Raw genomic sequence first — 24,619 nt, 5'->3', positions numbered from 1 at the left:
ACCTGGGACCCTTCAGTCCGCAGGCCGACACTCTATCCACTGAGCCAAACTGGTTAGGGCCAGGCCTCAGTTTTTTTTAATAGAGTTAAAGCAGAGTCCAGGATTAAATTGTGTGGGTTTTGAATTTTTAGGAGGTGATATACTGCGTTCGGTATCAAATTTGATTAAGCTTGATAACTTTAATGCCATTTGACTCTTTTGGGGAGGAAGAATTAAATTGCTTGCTCTAGAGAATGAATTTTTCCCATTGACTAAGGAATCGAAGTTTTATAAATTTAAAATTATCTTGGTGACCTAAAAGAGAGAAATGTTCTTCCTTTTCCCCAGCAGAAGCAGGTTCAGGGCATTTTTAACACTTGGTAAAAATTGCATAATTGAGCACCAGGAACTTGTTTGGGATTCAGCTTTCCAGCCGTTGCTGTGTGATGAGTTCTGTGGGACCTGCTGGCATGCTTGAGCAGGGAGCCTAGAGCAGTAGGAAGGGAAAACCCTTTAGCAGATCTCAGGTACTGAAGAGATTTGATTTAATTTTACATGTTACACATGGTAATCTGGTTTCCCTTGGCAACCTCCAGTTCTGCCCTACTTTATAATCAGAGGATGATAGGGAACATTGCAGACTTGATGGCATCACCTGGAAGTGACTGTTGAGAACAGCTTTTGCCTCAAAAGAAGAGAGAAAAAGGTTACTGAAAAAGAACAAATGAGTCTGAGCCCCCTTAAAGAGGGGGCAGGTAAGATAGTTCCCTAAAGCTCAGATACCGAAGAGATTCCATTGATGAGGGAGATTTCAGAACTATCTATAGTAGAGCAGTTTGGGATCTGAGGGTCTCTGACAGCTAGTGATATGCATTCTATACCATGCCCATACACTTTCAAAGAGGCCCTGAGTAAATGGAAGGAGAGATGGAGGGGGTCTGTAGTACTACAAATGGCATGAGGTTGAGCTAACAAGAAACTATCAAATCAGAAGGCACTGATGAGACAGTTAGGCATTGGGAACAGTTCTCGTCCTTACCTACCTAGTGATTACTTTATTCTGTTTAGCTCATGTCCAAAGGAAGTAATGCACCTAATGATTCCAAATGATCGTAAAAAGGACAAGGTTCTACATATGAGCCAGTGAGAGAGAGAGAGAGAGAGAGAGTGTGTGTGTGCGCGCACGTAGATGGGTAGATAGATCAATAGATCTATAGATATCCCTAGGTTTTGAGGTGGATGTGATTGATAATGACTGGCCAGTGATAGAGACTACATATGGCAATTTATCGTCTTACGTGTGCTTCTGTCATCTTCACAAAGTGCTGTATACTGAGGCAGCACGTGCCATTACCTTTTTTTAAGGTGAAAGCTATGGTAGTCTAATGGCAAACTGAGAAATCTTACTGTCACACACTTACCATGTAAAGCATTTTGCATGAATTTCATTGAATCCTCATAATGACCATAATTGTGAATGTGATTTTAGCATTTTTTTTTCAGTTTTCTATTAATCCTTCCCAGAACATTCTCCCTAACATTTTATTATGAGAATGTTCAAACACATAGTAAAGTGGAAAGAATGAACACCCATATACCCACCTAGATTCTACAGTTGTTATGATTTTTCTATATTTGCTTTTTTGTATATCTAGCCATCAATTTATCTACCATCCACATCTGTTTTTGTTGTATTCCAGAGTGAGTTACAGACATGAGTACCTTTTACTCCTCAACACATACATGTGTATATCATTAATTAGGCATAATTAAAACTGTGTTAGCCCTATTAGAAAACAAAAACAAAACAGAGCCTTCAATTCTGTGCTTTATGGACATAGTATGTCCTCAGTCACTTTGGGACTTTCTCTATGCAATAGTAAGATATTTTAAGGAAAAATGTAAGCTACCCATGTCAAAAAACACTTGTACCTCATTAATAAGAAATAGAAATCTGTATGAGGGTGGGGGATACCCCTGTTGAATTCCTAGGCCACAGCCAGCAGCGTTGCAAAGTGGCTTCTTTAATCTCATTTCTGATTTTATATGAGGTTGAGGTCACTGCCACATTTCTGAACACTCCCTTCTCTCCCCAAAAGGGGAGTTTGATTAGAAAATTGGTTAAGCACTTTGTAATGATATTGGAACTGAATTTCAATAAACATTTTTTCCCCTTTTCTTTCTGGGTGTGACTACATTGCCTACAGCATGCTGCATGGTTGCTGGTAAAACAGGAAATGGGGTAAGTAATTTAGGTAGGGAATTTTTACCACCATTTAAATTAAGCTACCTAATTCTTAAAGTACTTTTACTACCACTATCTTTTTTTTTTTTTTTTTTTTTTTAGAGTGAGTTCACTGGCTACTAGAGAAATTGGCACAAAGAAAATTTTCATTGTATAAATTTAGGTGTCAACCTTGTTTAATTGGTTTATTTGCATAACATTAGCAGATTTTTTTTGTAGATTTAACATGAATGTAAATACATACTTTATATTCATTGGCCACTTATATAATGTAGTTTGGCAAGTTATTTTAAGAGAATAAATTTTATACTGATTTTAGAAACTAATTTATGAAACTATGCTATAAAAGATACAAAGTAAAATCCTAGTTAAGGCAGAACAATAGTGAGTTTATACATAGATGAGACATAGAAAACAGGTCCACAGTCCTTCATCGCAAACCCTTCAAGGCAAAATGTGTTGTGGAATTTAGAAATTTTTAGATTTTGAAAATGTAATATGGTGTTAAATACCATATATAACATACCTTCCCCCCTAGGGTCTGGGTTGCCACTGTATAATCAAACATTAATACTTCTACAGTGAAACATATCAATATTCACACTAAGTTTCATGAACAAAGTCTCTAAACAGTCTCACATGTTCAATTCACTGAGCTAAGAAAAAAAATCTTTCATTTTCCAGAGCTTTTCGGATTTTAACACTGAAATTTTTAGACTAATATAAAAAAGGCCATGTGACTGCTAGAGTTTTCCTGTGTACTATGGAGAGAAAAATTCAATCTTGAATTTGGTTAAGTAATTTATTTAAGAAATAATTGATTTTTAAAAAATATTTCACATCTACATTTTTCAGGGGGCGATACCACATATTTACCAAAGGTTTTGGAGTTCGGTTAGGTTATGTTAGATTAGTCTCAAATGCTTGTGATTCTGGCATAACAAAATTTGATACTGTATTTGAGGAAGTGTTTAGTGTAGTTGGAGCATGCTATTTTCTGAATTTTCTAGTTTCCATCCACATTGCTTGTGAGTTGCTGTTGTTACTTCTTATCGAAGGATTTTAAACTAAGTTGATGAGTTCTTCCAAAAGATCCCGTTCAAAAATATAGAAAGCACTAATTTTTGTTCTCAGTGTCCCTAAGTCTTTTTATGTTCAAAAGATTGTGGGAGAATTGCCATTACAGAATTGACTCAAGGAATTTAGAAAAAATTAATTGTGTTGGACTCTTTGATCTAGTTGGTTGTCATGTTATATCTATAGCAAAAGTGGTTGCAATTGACATCCTCATCAGTAGTTACCTGATAGAGGAGGGAAATGTGGTTACTAAGTACTAAATTGGGACTGAATTTAGTATTACACTAATTCCTCTAAAGGATTATCAAGCATATGCTAGGGGCCTCTGTGAAAACTAGAAAAGTCATTAGCCACATTCAACTTGCAGGATTGAAAATCTGGCATTTTAAATATTTGCATAAGGTTAAGGTTTCCAACTCTTTCCCCTAGCTCTTTGATCTGGAAGGAAAAACATGCATATAGTTGAAGTTTTTTAACTGGACTGAGAAGCTCTAAATATACTTCAAAGACCATGAAGGATTTAAAATACCAGTTTTCTTAACTACACATTGAGTAATGTTTTTAGGATTGACTTTTGCTGCAACCCATTGTACTTTAGAGTATAAGCAATTTTTAAATAGTTTTCCATTCTTATGTTCTCTGTTTCAACTTTTTATCCTTTAAAATGCATTCTCATTTATTATTAACTTTTCAATTGCGATACTTTTTAAATGGAAATATCACTAAACTATTGATACAATATCAAGATAGTTTTTTAAAATACCTAATTATTTTTTATATTTAGAAAATTAGAAACAGTTTGTGAAGCTCAAACACTTAGTGCTTGAATAAGTTCTTGAATGTGTATTTGTTTTTTAACAATTGATTAAATTTAGCCATTAGCTAAGTTATGGTCTTATTTTCTACCTTCACTTAGTAGTGTTTTTTTGGTGTTGAAGAATTAAATTATAATAAACATTGACTATAAGGAGTCATTTCTGTCAGCGAAAATTAATTTTTTTCAATTAAAAATTTTTAATTGATTTTTAGAGAGAGAAACATCAATTTGTTGTTCCACTTATAAATTTGATGGTTAATTCTTATATGTGCCCTGACTGGCGATCGAACCCACAACCTTGGTGTATCAGAATGACACCAACTGAGCTACTTGGCCAGGGTATATCAGTGAAAATTAGACATTTAAAAAAATGAGTCACAGGTTGGCCCTTAATATGTCCTTTGTTAAAAGTAGCCCTGTGAATAGCCATAAGACTGATTTGAAGTTTTAATTATATGACTGATGTGGGCCTGTTACTTTATTAGTGATACTGCAGTGTTCTCAGCAGAGTAGAGCAGTTTTAATAATATCATACCATGTTTTTCTTTCCTCTTACCTCAGTTCCTTTCTCTCACAATTCTAGTTTACAAACCAAAGACTAGAAACCATAATTGGGACTTCCCCAAACCTATTTATTTGCTCATGAGTAGATTTTGGGGGAATGTCAGATTTTTATGCAGACATTTATCTGATATTAAGATGATGAGTATTTCAGAACATTGATACTTTAGGATTTAGTATTTCTTCTTCAGCAGTAAAGAAAAAAGTACAGCTTTTACATATATTTCCCAAAGTAAGCCCTATTGTCAGGAAGAGAATCGATGCAAACAGTTTAGTCTGGATGAGATTATTGTAATAGGCAGTTTTGTAGTTTCTGAACAATAAACAACCCTCTCTATCCCATCTGTCTGTCTTCTGATGTATGAATTCTGGAATCTGGCAATTCTAGCTCAGAAAAACTCCTTAGCACACCTTTGTCTCTGAAACGTTCTACACGGTCTTTATGCCATTAAAAAACAAAAGCCGCTTCCTGATTTTACTGGAATGTAAGGCCCATGAGCTCATGAATTTTTTGTCTGCTTTGTTCTCTGTTTTTTTGTGTTTTTTTTTAATCTAATGTGTAAAATAGTGCCCGGGACATAGGAGGCACTTAATAAATACTTTTTAAATAGTTGCGTAAACTCTTGCCTTTAGTAGAAAAAGTGAAGTTTTTCATGTCAGTGAATTAATTTTTATGTTATTCAGAAAGCAGAGTCTGTCCCTGGGAAGAAATGACATAGTTCAGCTAAAAGAAGCCTACAAGTGGATAACTCACCCCCTGCTTTCAGAGGAACTGGGTGTTCCCACTGATGGAAAGGTACTGGGTCATCAGCATGGTTAATTTCGTTCTCTGATTTCACTAATTTTACTTCATTATATGGTGCAGTTTTGGTTAGCCAAGAGAATATTCTCTTTAAATAATCCAATGGAGGATTTTTAAGCCTTTAAAATGATCATTCCTAACAGTCTTAAATTGAGGTTAAAGTTTTTCTTTCTTTTTTTTAAAGACTTCTTTGTGATCTAAGACACTTAGGAGTGTAACAGGTGCAGTGTACCCTAATTGACCTTAAGAGGTTAGAAATGAATCTAAGCCTTTAATATACTTATATTTTAATTGTAGAGATGGATTTACTGACACAAAGCAATACATAAAAAACTGAGCAAGTATAGTGTGCAGTCTAGACTATTTAAATTTTGTTATCTGTGGCTAATCTTGTTTTCAAATATGCAGACAGAATCCTCTCAACTGCAGTGATCCTGGGCTCAGCCTGTTCCCTTGTTGCTATTTCAAATCCCTCTGTTGAATTTTATGCAGAGACTGCCTTGGAAAACCGAACACTTAACCATCTCCCTATTCCAGAGCTGACCTTGCCTCAGTCTCTGGAATGGACTGAATTTTTGGGAAGAGCTAAACAAGTTTCAAGATGTGGAAACAGGATATATTCCCAGCTCACTTAAATTAAATTGTAATAATATGGCCTCATCGCTTGGTCATTTTGCTTGAAGGAAATTCCCTGAATATCAGACACACCCCCATGCCAGTAAAATCATAAAACCATTTTTCAAAGCTAAATATTTTTTAAAAATTCACTATTCTGAATTATATAGCTCTGTTTCCCTCAGTTAGTAAGAATAAACTCTGGCTGTCCTTTAAACTGAATACTGAGAGAATAGAAAATAAAACCCACAGACAGCATGAAGAGGAAATGAGGTAATGAAAGTACTTTGGAAATTAAAGAAGTCATTGACGAAAAATATTTTTTACCTCAAGTTTTATTTTTGAAGCACAAATGATTTCTTATATGTTGACTCAGAACCGAAAATAGAAAACAAAAGATGTAAAAATGTTCTAATAGAGTCAGGAGGACTGAAGTTTTCTTGAGTAAAAAAAAAAAAAAGTGTTGTAATCTTATTTTTATTTGGTAGATTAGAATAGAGAGAGAAAAAAACAACTGTTGAGATTTTAGAGTAGCTAATCGGCTTGCTGACAGTCCTATGCAATCTGTAATGTAGTACTCAAAAAAAAAGGTAAGATTGATGCATGGTATGACATTCATATCTTTTTCTCAATGTGGAATGTTATATATTCCCCATGGTCAATGTACACAGTATGAAATTGTGCTTTCTTGTGTGTACAGGGATGTTTATTTTAGCATTTTTTTAATACTAGAAGAACTTACTACAACTAAACTGTCCAACAGCCCCTAGAGTTGAAAAGATGTCCATGACATAATATTCATTACATGAAGCAGTTATCCAAAATTATGTTTATTATCCCAAGAAGTATATACTGTACATTTATGTTTATGTTCATAAGAATGGCTTGAAGGAAACACACCAAACTATTCCTGGTTCTGCCTACCTCAGTGGAGTGGGATCGAAAACCTGCCCTGTATTTGATCATTTTACAAATTGTATGTATTGCTTTTGTAATAAGACAAAAAATTAATATCTCTCTTTTAAAATTCAAACTTATTAAGAGTTTTTAAGCATGTAAATGAAGTGCTTTTTGCTTTGCTAGTAATTCTAATCCTCGTATTGCCTGGAACAATTCTTCATTTCTTTCAGTTCTCTCTTTCCAACTCCCTGAATTCACATTCATCTTCATACTTAATGTATATGCATGTACGAAAGTCAGACACACTGATTTTAAAATTTCTTTCAAATTTGTTTTTTGGTAGGATCACTAGTGGTTGAACTTTAGGAGTTAAAAAAAGAAAAAAGACAATTTCCTCTGCAACTTCTCTGTGTACAAGCCGATTTGAAAATAGTAGTATTTCCCGTTTTCCTTGTCACTCTTTTTCTGAGCCCGTCTTTGAGAGTTCACATTTCTATTTCCATTCATAAGTTGTTAGATGTTGGTTTCCTTTTGCTCATTTTTAAACTGTCTTTTATAATTTTTAGAGCTTGTTTGAAGTGAGCGTGGTCTTTGCTCACCCAGAAACGGTGGAGGATTGCCACTTCCTGTAAGTTGCCGCATAAACAACAATGTCAGTTGTGTAGCATTGTTAATGCTTTTTGGTTTTCATGAAAATAGTATTGCTCCTCTTTCTAATGAGTACATCAGAACTTGTCATATATTCAAGTAGGTTTAAAATGTGCTCTCTAACGTAAGGTCTAGCCAGGGGTGGGGAACTATTTTTTCTGCCAAGGGCCATTTGGATATTTTACAACATCATTCACAGGCCATACAAAATTATCAACTTAAAAATTAGCCTGCTGTCTTTGGTCAGATATTTAACGAACTCACCCCTAGTGCCTTGGCAGGGCCAGACCAAATGATTTCACCGGCCAAGGCCTGGAAAATCCCCACCCCTGGGACCAATGCAGCTCGTATAGGGATTTATTTTGTCTGCCTTGATATCCTGAGTTGAATAAAATATGTTTGAATTATATTCACGGCAAAATAAACTCATTCACCTTTTATATTAACTTGAATTTTACCTAGACGTGCAATATGCCCGGATTGCTTCAAGCCAGCCAAAAACAAACAGGTAAGCGTTCCTGGTTCTTATTCTTTAGTGAGTTTCGTCTGAGCTGATTATTCAAATTAGAAACAAAACAAAACAAAACAAAGGTATGCAATAGTGATGTGGCAACACTATTTTACTAAGAATCGGTCTTTAAATCTTTCCATTTGCTATGTTTATTTTTATTCTTTTCAGCTCTCAACACCTTTGCCTCCGGCCAGAAAGTCATACCTGCACTCATGGTTGTGTCATCATCTGGATTGTTACCCTCTTGTTGAATTTAGAACCCGGGTTTCGATGATGTTTCTGTTAACCGTTTGGGAAAATTTGAACTTACAGATTTTAATTCCCAAAGTGACATCATCTGGGAAAATCCGTGGTAAATTCAACAGCATTCCAAACTTTTGTCTAAGATCTATTTTCTAGCAATTGGTGTTTTAAAAATATAATCCAAAGTGAATTATTTTATTGTACTGAATAAATACGATTTCAAGCTCTATGTGCAAAAAGGGCATATTATTCAAACTCCCCTTTACTGTCTGATGTGAGCTGGTCTTCATGTTAATGAGTACATTAGTTGGCATTTACTTTTAGTTTCTATTATACCAGGATAGAATGGGATGGCATGATACTGGCAAACTTTCATGTCCCAGTTACTTAGCTGGTTTTGTGCAGGCTCAGGCATTCCTGAATGTCTGACATCCACTTTGCCGTTCTGGTTGTTAAAAAGAATGTAAGTTTATTGTCAAAAATGCTTCATTTGCTCTTCCTCTTGCTTTGATTAATTGCCAAGCCTTTTAGAACTGGTTGGTGGGGTGGAAGGGGGGTAGCGGGGAGTGGGTTGTAACATTTGCTGAATGCTCTGTGCAGAAATGACTAGAAATGCAGGCCACGCCTAAAGTAGCACTTCCCGGCCTTTCTCATGTCACAGTTGGTTGGAAGCAGTAAGCCTGGTGCTGCCCACTGTCCCAGGCCCTGCTCCTCAGCCCCTATGAACGACAGGGATTGGAATCTTGGCACAATTGTAGCTCACTGCTTTGCCATACCAGTTGGGAAATTCTGTCCCAGTGACCTGTAAGCCATATTTATATTGAAGATCTAGGTTTATTTTTTTGTTATCTTTGAGGAAATATACAAGTATCAGCATCAAATAATAAGCTAGGGAGTTCTTGTCAAAGCATCATAGACACCACACCAATTGGCCAATAGGTGCTGTATAGTTTTAACTCTAGTTCTCCTGCCTTGTGGCTGGTAGTAAATAGAGTGACCTTAAGAGATTCAGGCCTAGAATTTCCAATCTGAACAAACAGGCACTTAATTTTCAGCTCTAACCCTGTCACACCTTGGGGTTCCCCAGAATGTGATTTAGAAAATTATGGCCTTGATGATAAACTGCTGAGATGTCTACATGGCACCCCTTTGCAGCAGTCAAGTGTCATTTCTCATAACAGACAAAATAATTGTGATTTATCATAGTAAGCCATATATATATATGTAAAGTAATTAGTTCTAGTATGTCTACCGTATGATTTGGCTTTTCTTATTAAAAAAAACCCTAAGTGGGACATTTGTTGTAGATGCCCTTCTATTCAGTATCGTGGATTTGTTTTACTTTGTGGCTGCTGAGTGATGTTGAGTTGCTAGATGCCAGAGTAGGCTGGTTGGCTCTGTTCTACCCCTTAGCCTGGCAACCAACTCCTAAATTATGTACTGTAGCCTCTGCAGGGATATAGGGAAGAAAAGGTAGATGAATCGACCTAAATTCCTTTTGAGCCTGCGAGAAGGTATTCCAAGCACACTTCCTGCAGTGTCATCATTTTCGCATTTGAAGAATGCCACGCGTTGAGGGGAGGGGGACCGTGCAGCGAAGAAGACATGTTCTGCTAGGTCTGCTGGGTATTGTAGGCAGACGGGAACAAAGGAGAGGGCTTGTAGGAGTATAGTGATTGCAGAACTGACCATATGAACACTTGTACATTTTACTTATTTCCTTGAAGCTATTAAGTATTTCTCCCTTTTAAGTATGGTTTAAAACGGTAATAATTTCTCCAACCATGTTCTGTGTTTCACCTCTGACATTTTCTCATCTAGATGATAAAATGTCTTTTCTTTTCCTTTTACCCTATACAGTCAGTATTCACTAGAATGGCAGTTATGAAAGCTTTGAATAAGATAAAAGAAGAGGATTTCCGCAGGTAAGTAGAAACATGGAAATGAGGAAGCATCATGGAACTTTAGAAGAAAGGGAATGGTAGCGAGAGTTTGGGTTATTTGTCCCTAAGACAAGACTGGAGGTATTTCAGGGAGCAGGATTGTGCCTTAGTCATCATTCTATCCCCAATCCCTGGCTCGGTACCTGGCATGCAGTGGTGTTCAATAAATGTTTGTCAAATAAATTTGAATTTATGAGTCAAGTCCAACTTCTTCATCTCATAGAAAAGGATGTTGCTATTCATAGAGGGAATTGACTTGCTTATTATTTCAACTGGGTAACAGAGTAGTGAATTTAGAGCCAGGTTTCCTGACTCCCCAGTCCAAGTCCTGCATTTTGTAGTATTATCCATCTCCAGAAAAGGGAGAAAATATGCTGGAATACAATAAGCCTTCTATTTCAATCCTCAGTGTGTTTATTTAATTTAATAAAATGTTATAGTTTATCCTTCTAGGATATCCTTGAATAAATTTCAAACAATGAAGTTACGAGGAGGTTTTCCTATATTTTACTGACTAAAAATGAGTCTCACAATGAAAATATTTTTATCAAGTTTTCTAAAGTAAGGACAGTTACTCTCTATAAGCAGTAGTTCTTGAGTTCCTAAGTGATTTCTTTGTGGAGACATCTTGGGAAACTGTGTGAAACTTTCAAGACAAACATTTTGTGTGAAGTCCACATCTAGTCATTTACAGGGATGCTCCAGTTCATGGCTTTGGAGGTTCCCAGGTGGTGGGCAGAGATTAAAGCCATACGCTGCTCTTCCCTGTCTGTTCTCCGGTGAAGTTTCTTGCTAAAAGGGCAGGATGGGAGAGTGGACATCCCACTTTTTCTGGCTTTTTGGTCTGATTCCAAAGGTCGCAGTTGGAATGAGAAGGGAAAAAAGTACCCTCCCCGCAGGTGTGACCAATCCTAATGCATCCCAGCTTGACCCAAATGCTGAGGATTTTTGTAAGCCAGCAGCAAGTGTTCAGAGGTAGCAAAATGGCTAAAGAATCTGGAGAGGCTTCCACTTCATGTATGCGGGGTTTTCTCCCAAATTTCAAGGCCATTGGAATTACCATCTGGGGGCATGAGGCCTCCTGGGCGTGAAAGGCCGTAGTAAATCAGAGCGCGGACCTCCTCAGTGACCCTCTCCTGGAGGCTAAAAGACCCGTTTAGATCCTAAACTGGAAGTCAGGGAGAGGCCGAGTCCTTTGAGAGACTCAGGCCCTGTGTGTCTGGAACAACGATGACTCATTGTCGTGGTTCATTATCATTTCCGGAATATAGTAGCTATAAAACTTATTTTGTTTTGCAGGCAGTTTCCTTGTCCTCCAAACTCACCAAAGGCTGTATGCACTGTTCTTGAAATGGAATGTGCTCATGGTGCTGTCTTTGTGGCTGGTAATATTTTTAGTCTAGAATATACTTACACTGTCAACCTGCTCTCCTTCCTGAAAAACTCAGCTGACTCCTCCTCTCTTTCCTTCTTCTTGTTATTAAATTCTGTTTGGTTAACTCTTTGAGAACTAGAACTGATAGCCAGGCTTATTTTAGGTTATATAGGTATTCAGTCGGGAGCTTTGTTATTTAGAATGCCATGCCAGAAGGAAATGACACTTCCCAGGTCATAATAGTTTTCATCCGAGATGGCCGAGTGGAAATATGAGTAGATGTTAAGACACAAAACTGGTCGGAAGAAACAGCTGTGGAGAGGATTTTTTTTTTTATATAACATGAACGCAAACTTGCAAAAATAATTTTATTATCTGCAAAATGACTAAACACTTGGCTTCTGCCTGAAAAGAAGTTGTTGTGTTGACTTTCCCAAGGGTAATCTAGCAGACAGTTTTTGTTTTGAAAGCTACAGCTGTTTTGTAGTAATAGCTGAAACGAAATTGATATTTAGTTTTGACTATTGAGTGAAATGAGGTAATGAAAGCTACCTTCCTTAGGGGAGCTTTATTCAGAAACCAATGAGTCATATTCTGTTAGGGTTTTTTTTTTTTAAGTATAAAAACTTCAAAATTTCCTGTATTTGAATTCTTTGGAATATATTATCACCAATGACTGTTACATTGAAAGTGTTATTAATCAGGTGTAAAAGCAATAGTTGTTCACTAAAAAAAAAAATTAAAAAAAATCCTTGGTGTGTTCTGTAATAATACAACCTGTTTTGTCAACCAGTCAGATTAATAAATATATTGAGCCTTCCTTTAGAACTCATTTAATGATTCATATTATGTTGTTAGCCATCTCTTCTTTTGTTACCTTAACTATTATCACTTAATTATCTATCTGTCTATACGTTGGCTCCCCAAACTAGATTGTAAGTTAATTGAAGGCTAAGCCTTGTTTTATTTATTTATTTTTGTTTTTTATTATTATTATTATTATTGCTAAGCCTTGTTTTATATCATAGGGTATTGGCATGCAATAAATAGTTGCTGCTTTTTTTCCTTATCCCATTGTGTTAATCACATCATTCCATCAAATCTACCTTATATTTCTCTTGCAGGGAGATATAATAAATACTCCAGGAATCTGCCACAAACTCCTTGGATAATTGATGGAGAAAGGAAGCTGGAATCTTCAGTGGAAGAATTAATTTCAGATCATCTTTTGACAGTATTCAAAGCAGAGAGTAAGTGTTACATTATTCACATTTTAAATACGTTGTCATTCATGAACAGACTTCTTGGAGGTGGCAGGAAAGATTTCTGGGTTTTGTAAATCACCACCAAGTCTGGGCCTCTGGCCTGGCAGCTTCCCATAAACAGGCACGGCCTTGGCTGAGCTCCTCTGACCGGGGCTGGATTTGGGCCAAGGTGCCAAGGATTTCTTTCCTTTTTCAAAATGACTGCTCTTTCCTGGGAAAATTCAAAAACAATCTAAACTGCTTTAAACAAATGCACTTACACGCTGACCTTGGGACACCTCAGCTTTGTCCTCTTTGGTGGAATTTGAGGAAATTAAAATATAGCTTGTGCCGAAACCGGTTTGGCTCAGTGGATAGAGTGTCAGCCTGTGGACTGAAAGGTCCCAGGTTTGATTCTGGTTAAGGGCATGTACCTTGGTTGTGGGCACATCCCCAGTGGGGGGTGTGCAGGAGGCAGCTGATCGATGTTTCTCTGTCATCGATGTTTCTAACTCTCTCTCCCTCTCCCTTCCTCTCTGTAAAAAAATCAATAAAATATATTTTAAAAAAAATACAGCTTGCACATTCAGTGCTTAACAAATGCCTGGCTTCCGTTATAGTCACTAAAATGTCCTGGGAAAAAGTTGAAGCCCAGAGAAAATAAACCAACAGCTACCGTTTTACAAAGACTTAATGGGAGTCGTGTTGTGTTTTAATTCCATAGGCATTAATGAGCCCATGTTTGTGGGATGAGTCAGATCCTGGCAGGTTTAGTTTTCTTTGTCTCGATAGGCCTGATAGGTCAAAGGCAGCAAAAAGCCTCGTGATTTCACCGAGGAGTAGACTAGTGGAAAGGGACTGAGATTTCAACCACAGGAAATCATGTACGTCAGGAAAAACTGTGGGCAGTACGTCCATCACTCTTGAAGTGGGTTTCCTGAAATAATTAGAATACCTTTTTTCAGGGATCAACTCAACGTCCATCCTTCTCTCTGAAACACCTTAAAACAAGCTGCTTGCTGTAGGAATGGCAAGCAGTGGTTGAAATGACATATGGCTGTCCCTCCCGCTCTCTTCTTGTAAAGAGAAGCTCTTCAAACTTCACCCCTCTTATAATTTGTTGCCTATTAGATAGAGCAGCCCTCTTTAAAAAAAAAAAAAAATTTTATTAATTTTTTACAGAGAGGAAGGGAAAGGGATAGAGAGTTAGAAACATCGATGCGAGAGAAACATCGATCAGCTGCCTCCTGCACACCCGCTCCTGGGGATGTGCCCACAACCAAGGTACATGCCCTTGACCGGAATCGAACCTGGGACCCTTCAGTCCGCAGGCCGATGTAGAGCAGCCCTCTTTTTAAGGGTCTTTTAAGAATTGTTTAGCTGAGTGAAGAAGAAAGTAACCTAGCAAACTAGTGTTTTCCAAAATCTTAGCAGTAACAACTCTGGGTTACTGCCATGAGCTTTAATCGACTGAATCTAATATTTGCACACTGGCTATCTTATAAAACTTACCCAAGTCATGAAGCAGTGAAAATACAGCTTTGGCACAAAAAGTCTCTTTCAAACTTTTTGGGGGCCACCTCACTCCTTTTCTGTAAGGTTCAAGAAGCTTTCAACTCTGATGATGTGGGTCCCAGAAGCCCCCGCCGTGACCAGGGCTTCCGGGGGCTCTGACGCAGCGGCGTGTTTCACCCTTGCAACCTTCCATGAAGGCACCCCATTGTCATTTTCCACTGGAGGAGGAAAATCTGCCCCCAAACTGGAAATAAGTAAAACTGTGTGTTTAACGCAGGGGTCCTCAAACTTTTTAAACAGGGGGCCAGTTCGCTGTCCCTCAGACCGTTGGAGGGCCGCACTAGAGTTAAAAAAAAAAACTATGAACAAATTTCTATGCACACTGCACATACCTTATTTTGAAGTAAAAAAACAAAAGGGCAAAAACACCTGCATGTGGCCCGCGGGCCGTAGTTTGAGGACGCCTGGTTTAACATATATGGTTGTGTGCTGAGGAAGTTTATTGAGAGCCACTTAAGAAAAAGCGTATTTTTGGAGGCCTCTCTGCTCATTGGCTTCCTGTCGGGATAAAACCTTGTTGTTTGAAAGGCCTGAGTAATAGCATCACTTTTTCTAAGCCCCTGCTTCTCAGATAAATTACTTGTTGTTTCTGTGGTCCACCTCCGACAACTCAGGGAACATGGTTCTGACTATGGGACCTCCGCGCTGCACGGCTCTCTGAAAATACGCCGGTATTAGCACGAAGCGGCCTGGCTACTTCCAGAAAGGTTCCTTCCCCCAAAAGGGGAGATACAGACTTGTTTCTCAGTCACTTCATGTCATGCACTTGCTAATTCCCTAGGTAATGAGTCATAAACTTGAAACACTCTCAAAATCAGTGTGTCTAAGAAAAATTTCCCCCTAACACGTTGATGACGTCGCTCAGTGAATAAGTGTTTGTCATGTGGGTTCCCTGCTGAAAACTGGTCCATGACTGAGCTACAGGATACAGTCCCAACCACTTCACCTGATGTCCTCACTTTATCAGCTGGTCTCTGCCCGGTCGTCTGCCCCTGGGTGTGAGGCCACTGCAGACCACCTGGACCACATACATAGTTCCTGATCGTTCTTACCCTGGGCTTTGTACTTGTTTTTGAAACATCCGTTTCTTTGAGCAGAAGACTCAAAGCACTTACAGGATTTAGAAAATGCAACCAAGTTTTAAACATGTGTTTCCCAAAAGGGCAGTGGCTCCTTTCCCCTTTTTTATCGGCTCTTATTCATATGTGCATCCGAATAAAGTTTTGAAGCTTGCCCCCAAAAGTGTTTCTCAATGTGGGATCCAAATTTGAAACATTTTCCTAAAATTGTACAGTAAATACCCCTTCTCCCTCCGTCTGGAAGGATTATGATGTTTCTCTGGACTTCTCCAGAGCTTAGCTTTCTGCCCCTCTTTCTGGTTGATGTACTGGAATTTGTGGGAAGTCAGATGGGCTGATTTACGAATTTGAGATTTCTGGTCTGATTTAGCAGTCACCGGTAGACCTATCTCTGTGTCCTGTTCCTTCCCTCCACTCCCACCTGTCGTGGGTATGGCTCAGTCACTGTGGATTCCCTGCTTCCCTGACATGATGGCTAGTTTGGAGATGGAGGTGAACAGGTATAAGACAAATCATAGCCATAAGGAGTCGGTGTTTTTCAGCTTCCCAGGTGCCATTTGAACTCTCCATTTAGCTCTCCATCCCTAGGTAGTGCTACTCTTGAGTGTGTTGACTAACTGAAAGCTACTAATGTTGCTGCGTGTGTATTAACAGCTTGACAATGGAGTGGATGCATGGAGTGGATGGTTCTTCGGGACTTACTGGTCCATGGAAACCCACTCCCTGCCTGGCCTAGATTCTCCACTGGCCAGTCCTCTGGAATAACGCAGCGCAGCCTACCCAGACTTATGAGCCTCGCTCCCAGCGTGAATTCTAGACCTGCCTTGGATATCTAGTGCTTAGCTAGCCAGTCCTTGGCTGCCTCTCTCTGTGAGAGCCACAGCTTTGGGCCCTGGGCATAGAGAGGCGCCCCCTCTGCCATGGCAGTACCTCACACGCTACAGCTCGGAGCCTGTGTTTCCAGCAGGGCTTGGCCCTGGCTTGCTGACGTGGTTTCTTAAAGATGAAGGAAGGGTGAAATCCTGCTTTCTTCACAGCCAAACATCCTGGAAAGGAGAGCTAATCTTGAGTGTAGTTTTCATAGGACTTAAAAGCTTTTTAGCCTTCCTCCCTTTTAAAATCTACATGAGAACTTTGCATTTAGAATCTTCCCTGGGAAGATTTAACAGTGGCTGTTAAAATGGTATTCACCCTCCTCCCGCCTTCCCATCCACTCTTCCCACCCGCTCTTCCCACCGTCTTGTTCCCCCTTATCTCGCGCTTTCCAAAGTGGCGGGACTGCTGAGGAGTAAAGAAAGATCTAGCTCTCACGGCCTGGTGCTCTATGTGCAGGAATGCTCCGTGCTTCTCCTGCCCCAGCCCTCCCCTGTGGGATGGTCCGTATCCCCGCACAAACAGTAAGCTCTGGGAGGACAAGAGCTCTGTCCGTCTTGTGTGCCTTTGTCTCCCACCATCGCGCACGGCGCCTTGCACACACATCCTGTGCCTATTTGTTCCTGGATGAAAGAATCAGGGCGTGAGCTCTCTGTTCAGAGACCTTCAACTCTACCACTCCAGTGATTGGCCAGGCTTTCAAAAACATCCCAGCCTTTCCCGGTCCTCGGTCCAAGACTGGTGTTGCTTTCCCTTGGGCACAAGTCTGAGCATTTTTGGCTGCCTTCGTGGTGGTGCAGTATGGACAATGGTTAAGAAACTCTGGAGCCAGACTGCCTGGCTCAAATCCTGACCACACCACTTACCCGGGATGTGATCTTAGATGAGTTTCTTATCCTCTCTCTGTCTCACCTGCCTTATAAATAAAGTGGAGACAATGCTAGTGTCCATCTCATAGTGTTAACCCATCTCATAGTGTTAACATACTTGAAGCATTTAGAATAATGCCTCTCATGTTAATGTGGGCTGTGGTGATGATGATGAAATCATTAGTCTGTTCTATTTCTAAAAGAGTTGTCATGTGACACTCCTCCCCCCACTTTTTTTTTTCTTTTTTTTTGAAACCACTTCCCATTTCAGTGTTTGCAGCTTTTAGTCTGTGATGACCCATCGATCTTAAAACGAATGCTAGTTTTGTCATGGTTCCAGCTTAGGTTTGCTTATATAATGAATTTGCTTTAGAGTCAAATAAAGCAAATTCATTATATAATTATCAAATAAATGTTTTTGTTTTGTTTTAAGGGAAAGAAGGAAGTAGATGATAGATCTTTCACCATAAGTTGTGGCCAGGGTGGTGGTTGCCGGGGGGGGGGGGGGGGGGGGGGGAAGGGCGGGGGGAGGCTTCCTCCAAATCATGCTGTGCGTTTGGCTTTCCCGTGGGATGGTGGCTGGCGTGGGACGGTGGTTAAGGTCTGGCCTTGACACTGGAAACAAGTAGCTCTGCCCTTTAAATTGTGACCTTGAGAAAAGTACTTAACCTTTCAGAAGCTTGGTGTTGTTTTTTGTTGTTGTTGTTCGTTTTTTTAATGCCTATCTCACCGGGTAGAATAAAATGAAATAATGTATGCACAAATTTTAGCTCAGTGCCTGGCATATAGTAAGTGCTCAATAAAAGGTGTTTTTTATTATTATTACTAGCAGCCCGTTTGCACGAAGATTCGTGCAATAGACCTTCATTCACCTGGCTGCCTGCACCAGTTTTCTGCCGGCACCGGGGACCCAGGCCTTGGCTGTGGCCACTGCCGTCTGCCTCCTTTCAGGGTCGGGGCTTGGCCCCAGGCGGCGGCCTTGGCTCTGCTGCACCCCAGCCTCCCTGCTATGGATGTTAGGAGCCGACCCCCGTGGTTTCCTGCGATCCGTGCAGGCTCCCCGCTGGTGCCCAAGGCCGGGAAAGCCTCCACCCTAGGCTTTCCCGGCCTTGGGCTCCGCCACACCCCAACGTCCCTGCAACGGTTTCCTGGTGGGCGTGGTTGGTGGGCGTGGCTTGTGGGTGTAGCGAAGGTACGGTCAATTTGCATATTACTCTATTATTAGGTAGGATTATTGGAATCTTTAGGAGAGATTGGAATTAGAGGTGGGATGATGACTCTCCTTTGGGATTCTCCTGTAAATTGTTCAAGAAAAATTGGGTTTCTACCAAAGGGTGGGAATGGAAGTCTTAGGACTATTATTTCTCTGAATTTTTTTTTTTCTTTATCTGCTTTCTGAAGGTTTTAATTTTTCATCCTCTGGAAGAGAAGATGTAGATGTGAGGACACTAGGAAATGGTAAGATTGCAACCGTATCACTTGACCAGAACTTTCAGATTATCACTATAGTTTACCGTAGCCACTTACTCAAAACTGAAGTGGGTGGAGCCCAGAGCTTCTCTCCAAGTGAGAAAGCTTTGTGGATTATGGAGCTATCTTTATAAATTAGATAATTGTTAAGTTTTAACAGGAGTCATTTCTTCAGAGGCCATTTTTATTGCATGCCTGTAGGTTACCAGGGACTCCGTTAGTGGTCGTTTAGATTTTACTTTGTAATTAACACAGGCTTGCTCGTGGACCTTCGGGAAAGCAGTCTCTTTCACATATTGCCTGTACTGGGGTTTAGCAGCCCCCAAAAGCCCCTTAATTCTTTTCACACATTCTTCCCTCCCCAGAGGTAGCTGAACTTTCAGTCCTCTGGGGCCCACCTCGTGTTTCACACCTCCTAACCCTCTTGCGTCCGCCTGAACGTTAATTCCATCCACACGTTTCTGTTTCATGGCGGGGCGTGTGCTGCAGGAAGGCCCTTTGCAATTGAGCTGGTGAATCCTCGTAGAGTGCGTTTCACTGCACAGGAAATTAAGGAACTTCAGCAGGTAAACCACTTCATGGCATGGAAATCGTCCTGTCAGTGCCACTCTGTGACTGACCTGGAGCTGCTAATTGCTTTTCTTTTTCTGCTGCTACAGAAAATTAATAGCTCGTCCAACAAAATCCAAGTCCGTGACTTGCAGCTTGTCACAAGGTAAGGGCAGGCTCACCGGAGGTCATTGCAAAAGCATGTATCTTTTCAGAGCATATATCTGATAAGGGAATTACATCCAGGATATATTCAGACAAACGTTGCTTGCTTGCTTTATTTGTTTGTTTGTTTGTTTGTTTATTTATTTTAGAGAGGCACTAGGACATATGAAAGAAGGTGAAGAAGAAAAGACCAAGACCTATAGTGCCTTAATATGGACAAATAAAGCCATACGGAAGGAAGACATTGAATTTCTGAATGACATGAAGGTAGCTAAGTGCCCTGATTCTTCTAATTTTATTTTTCTACTGCCTATAAAAGAGTCCTTTGTCTTCTCCTTCGTTACCAGCAAATCATAGAGCATGGGCATTGGGGACTGTGAGACTTGGTTTCAAATCCTGGCTCTGCCATTGACTAGTTGAATGACTGGTCAATTCATCTAACCCGTCTGAAAGGCAGTCTTGCTAGTGATGAAGAGCCTGCGTCTGAGGACAGATGCCTGGGTACAAACCCTGGATCCGCATTTCTTAGTTGTGTGACTTTGGACTAGTCACTTAGCCTCTTCGATTTCTCCATCTATAAAATTAGAATTAAATATGAGTTTATAGTCCCATAAGTCACCTAGACCAGTATCTGACACACAGAAAACACTCACCAATGCTACTATTGTATTTGGCCTCCTGGACAAAAGAAACATAAACTACATAAAACATGTTATAAATAAACAGAACAGCGTAATGTGTAGAGCACATTTTTTTTGTGTGTGCTCCATGCTAGGTTTTCCTTCACATGAGCATGACATTATAAAGGGTCTGCCAGTTCGTTTGAATATTTCTTCCCATTCGCCCCCACCTCTTCCTATAAAGAGAATTTACTTTCACACACAAGGAATGAGACTAAATGGACACAAACATGTTCATACGTAGTTATCAGGACATTATTTACATGGGCAATATTTTGTAATAATATGGATGACCTCCTAGAGGGGATTGGTTTAATCATATGGCTTATCTGTATGAGGGACTATTACTAGCCAGCTGTTAGAAATTATGTGGTAGATGAGTATTTGTTGACAAAATTGGAAATGGTCCTGACAGATGGTAAGGGGAGAAGAGCACACACACTCAGTGTGTGTACACATATGTGTGACTATGTAGAAAACAAATCGGCAAAAGGTATCTTAAGTAGGACTTATACTTATGAAAAATACAAACCCCCAATAGAGAAAAAAGACAAAGGATACGAACAAGCAGCTGAAAAAAAGAGCAACTCCAGATGCTCAAGAACCGTTCAAAAAGTTGTTCCACCTCCAGACTGAAGTAACCGTAAGACCATCACTTTTCTCCTCTGAGACTCATAGCACCTGTTGGTTGGGGCAGAGGAAAAGGCTTGTGGCATACATTCAGTAGAAATGTAGAGTGTTTCAGCCTTTTTGGGAAAACCATGTGGCAGTGACTGTAAAAATTAAAAAATACACTGGTCTCCTACCCAGCACATCTACTACTGGCAGTCTGTCCTGAAGAAATAAAACCCCAGGGCTTAAAGATGTGTGCATCAAGGGTATTTGTTCAAATTGGCAAAAATCAACAATAACAAAACTGGAAACAAAATGAATTTCCTTTAATAAGGAAATGGTAGAACAAGTTGGAATATGATACAGCCATTTAAGAAAAACTAAAATAGGAAAAAAGATAAAGGTAGGTCTACATCTATGACTTGCAGGAACACCCATGGCATGATGAGAAAAAAAGTGAAGTGCAAAATAATGTTTATAAGCTGAGTGCTTTGGGGGAAACGCACCTGCTTATAGAAGTTGATCTGTACAGTCAGGGTAGACTAGATCATCCCCAGTTCTCAGGTCCTGTGATTCCGTGTTTAAGGCCTTTTGGCTTTTGGCCCTGTTACCGAGGGCCTTCAGGATGATAGTTGTAGCATAGATAAGCTATCTTTAAGGTTGCAGAACAAATTGGTAAGCCTCTGTTTCATGCCACGTGTACAAGTCATTCAGAATGCTGTGGGGAAAGTAAACTCATTTGGAAAATAGATTTAGCGTTTGGAGGTAGCTGTAGAGTTCATTCAGAAATATTGCTGAAAGGTAATTTTTATAGGTACAGCCTAAATAGGTAAAGGGTCTGTTTTAATGATCCACAGCCCAAGTGGACTGTTGGGATCAGAGAATACGTGACTTCTGATAATTTTTTTAAGTGTTAGAGTTAAAATAGTTTTCAAGAATTCCTATTGGTATAAAAAATATAAAAATGGAGGTATTACTCCATTCTGAGAAAAAAGTCACTTCAGATTTATTACTCTTCTCCTCTTTTTTTAAGGGCAACCTACTTCCAAGGAGGAAAAATCATTTGTGTGTGTTTATGTGTGTTTCTGAACATTCAGCAGTCTGGGGACATCAGAGTGTAATGTTAGAGTAGGTGATTGGTTTCCTTTTGCTGCTAAAAACAGTCAGACCAAAAATGACACATGAGTGTGTGTTGATCTGAGTGTTATTGTAGAGGTAGTTCCATTGACTGGCTCATGGGTCAAAGCCCTGGGAGTGATGAAAGTTATGGAAACGGCGATGAGTATTCATTAAATAGTTGCTCATTTAAAGGTACTCTAAAGTAGAGGCCACATCGTTAGAGATTCCTTAAAAGTTCTGCCTTGTCCTTCTTTTGGTCTTACTGGCCAGAGAAACAAAACTGGAAACAAAATGAATTTCCTTTGATAAGGAAATGGTAGAACAAGTTGGAATATGATCTAACTATTTAAAAAGAAACTAAAATAGAAAAAAGATAAAGATAGGTCTACATCTATGACTTGCAAGAACAAATCTTATGAATGTCAGACCTTACGAAGACAGCTTATCTTGTCAGAACAAAGTGCTATTAACATAAAAGAATTATTGAATCATCAAGCCCATGACTTAGTCACAGGGATATAAAGTGTAGGAAATAGAGTCAATAATTTTGTGATAACTGGGTATGGTGCCAGGTGAATACTAGACTTATTGGGGGGACCACTTCATAAGTTATAGAAATCTCTCACCACTGTGCTGTTCACCTGACACTAATATAAGATTGAATGGCAACTGTAATTGAAAAAAATAAAACAGGAAAAAAGCCCTATGAGTTAGGAGGGGCCATTGACTCGTTGCTCTGATAAAAGCAGTCACACAACTTAAAGTGTAGTTATTGTCAGAACTTGTTCTTGTCTTTCTTGGTGGAGAACTTGATGGGGTGGGGGGGAGGGACCAGACCAAAATATTTCTTAGTATGGCTTCAGGCACTCTTATCATGTAAATTAGAAAGGAGTTGTTCCAACAAGAAATGGCAGAGGACTCAAAGTTCTTACGAACCTACATTTCTGGTTGTACCCAATACCTATTTTTAAAACTTGGAATTAGTTTGCTTTTTATAATACTAACCTCTGTTCTTCATTTATATCTCGTGACATAAAAGGAATTCTCTAATTGTGAGGAAAACAAGCCTGTGTCCCTAAAAAAATCTGAATTGTAAAACGACATGCAGTATTGTTATTCTCAAGTAACTTGACTGGGCCAACAAAGAGTAAGAGTTCCTGCTTTATTGCACACTCTTACTTGTCATTATTATGTGGAAACACCACCCTAAAATTATGATGCAACTGCTGATTTTTCAGATGTGTCCTTTCTTGTAACCAAAAAAATAACCCTGAGTAGGTGTACAGTTCTATCTAACACATGCACACTGCCTGTACACACAGGGAGGCCGAAATCCCGCCTTCGAAAACTGCCACTTCTCACCCCAGCCTGAAATCTCCACTACTAGGTTATTTTGTTGGGTTAGGGAAAAAGTGGTAAGAATATGTCTTCTAGAAGAGCTGTTAACGTAAAGGGCAGGTTCCTAATCCTATATAATAAAAGCCTAATATGCTAAATGTCCCATCATCTGGTTGTCCATTCAACCAATCAAAGAGTAATACGCTAATGATATGCTAAGGCCGCTCAACCACTTGCTATGACATGCACTGACCACCAGGGGGCAGACGCTCCAACCTGTAGGTTAGCTTGCTGCTGGGGTCCAGCCGATTGGGCGAGTGAGACAGGCGGACATGCCCTGGAGCCCTCCCGCGGTCCCTCCCAGGCTGGCCAACCTCCCGTGTCCTTCCCTGGCCCCAATCATGCACCAGTGGGGTCCCTCGGCCTAGCCTGTGCCCTCTCACAATCCAGGCTGAGGGACCCCCCCCCCCCCCCGAGTGCACGAATTTCATGCACTAGGCCTCTAGTGGTTAAATATTAGAGCAAAAGGGACTTTGGGGAACATTGACTTCAAAGCCTTTTCTGGTGCACTGGGGCCCAGAAAGTGAGTAAGTATGGATGAGGCTATGAGAAGTCCAACAGAGCGTGAGCCTTTACCATACAGTTTATTACGGTATTCGTTAGTTTCTACCATGACAGTGATAGGTGGGGTCCTCTAAAGAAAACATGTGTGGTGAGCCACAGATGACAAAGGAGGTGCTAACAGGAGCTTCAGTGGGCAGCAAAGCTGACTCTATAGTTGTGTATCACATCCTCCTTAGGACTTAAAGATCGACCAGAAGACACCTCTGCGGGTCCTGCACCGGAGGCCCCTGGCTGTAAGAAGTCGCATCATTCACTCCATGGAGACGTGCTATGTGGATGAGCATCATTTCCGCCTCCAGCTGAAGACTCAGGCTGGGACGTATCCTTTCACCTTCCACACAGCAATGATCTAACCCCAACCCTCGTGGAAGAGTTTGTGCTGCCCTAGAAAACAGGTTCAAAGGATCTAGGAGGGTAGGCAAAGGGTTAGGTTGGAGAAGATTTTTTTGTTTTGTCTTGTTTGAGTGTTTTTCCCCTCATTAAATTTGTATTTTTCAAAATGCCATTTTAAACCATGAGGCAGCAGCCAATTCAAAGTGCTGTAGTCTTAGCTTTAGTGTACTTTTCAAAGGTGCTCCTAGTTTTTGTTTCTTGGTTTTATGTTATTTTGTGACCTAGCATGAAATGACAAAATGCCTTCTAACTAGTATAAGATTAATGATATACGTATGGATAGAAGAGGGAAAATGTTAATTTTTAATCACCA

General features: G+C 39.9%; 1 protein-coding gene across 1 annotated transcript in view; it reads left to right on the top strand.

The window, feature by feature from the left end:
* Positions 1-24,619, top strand: part of PUS10 (pseudouridine synthase 10) — a 53,272-nt gene that overhangs the window by 24,142 nt on the left and 4,511 nt on the right. Inside the window, exons 5-16 of the mRNA XM_008162097.3 lie at positions 2,187-2,221; positions 5,364-5,475; positions 7,563-7,624; positions 8,107-8,152; positions 10,259-10,323; positions 11,641-11,726; positions 12,841-12,966; positions 18,758-18,814; positions 19,316-19,392; positions 19,486-19,541; positions 19,690-19,807; positions 24,090-24,232. Coding sequence (XP_008160319.3) covers positions 2,187-2,221; positions 5,364-5,475; positions 7,563-7,624; positions 8,107-8,152; positions 10,259-10,323; positions 11,641-11,726; positions 12,841-12,966; positions 18,758-18,814; positions 19,316-19,392; positions 19,486-19,541; positions 19,690-19,807; positions 24,090-24,232 — 983 coding nt within the window. The remainder of the gene's footprint in view (positions 1-2,186; positions 2,222-5,363; positions 5,476-7,562; positions 7,625-8,106; positions 8,153-10,258; positions 10,324-11,640; positions 11,727-12,840; positions 12,967-18,757; positions 18,815-19,315; positions 19,393-19,485; positions 19,542-19,689; positions 19,808-24,089; positions 24,233-24,619) is intronic.

The sequence above is a fragment of the Eptesicus fuscus genome, chromosome 16 (genome assembly GCF_027574615.1).
Source record: "Eptesicus fuscus isolate TK198812 chromosome 16, DD_ASM_mEF_20220401, whole genome shotgun sequence".
Lineage (NCBI taxonomy): Eukaryota > Metazoa > Chordata > Mammalia > Chiroptera > Vespertilionidae > Eptesicus > Eptesicus fuscus.
Note: the sequence above shows the minus strand (reverse complement) of the source record. Positions and strands in the feature narration are given on the sequence as shown.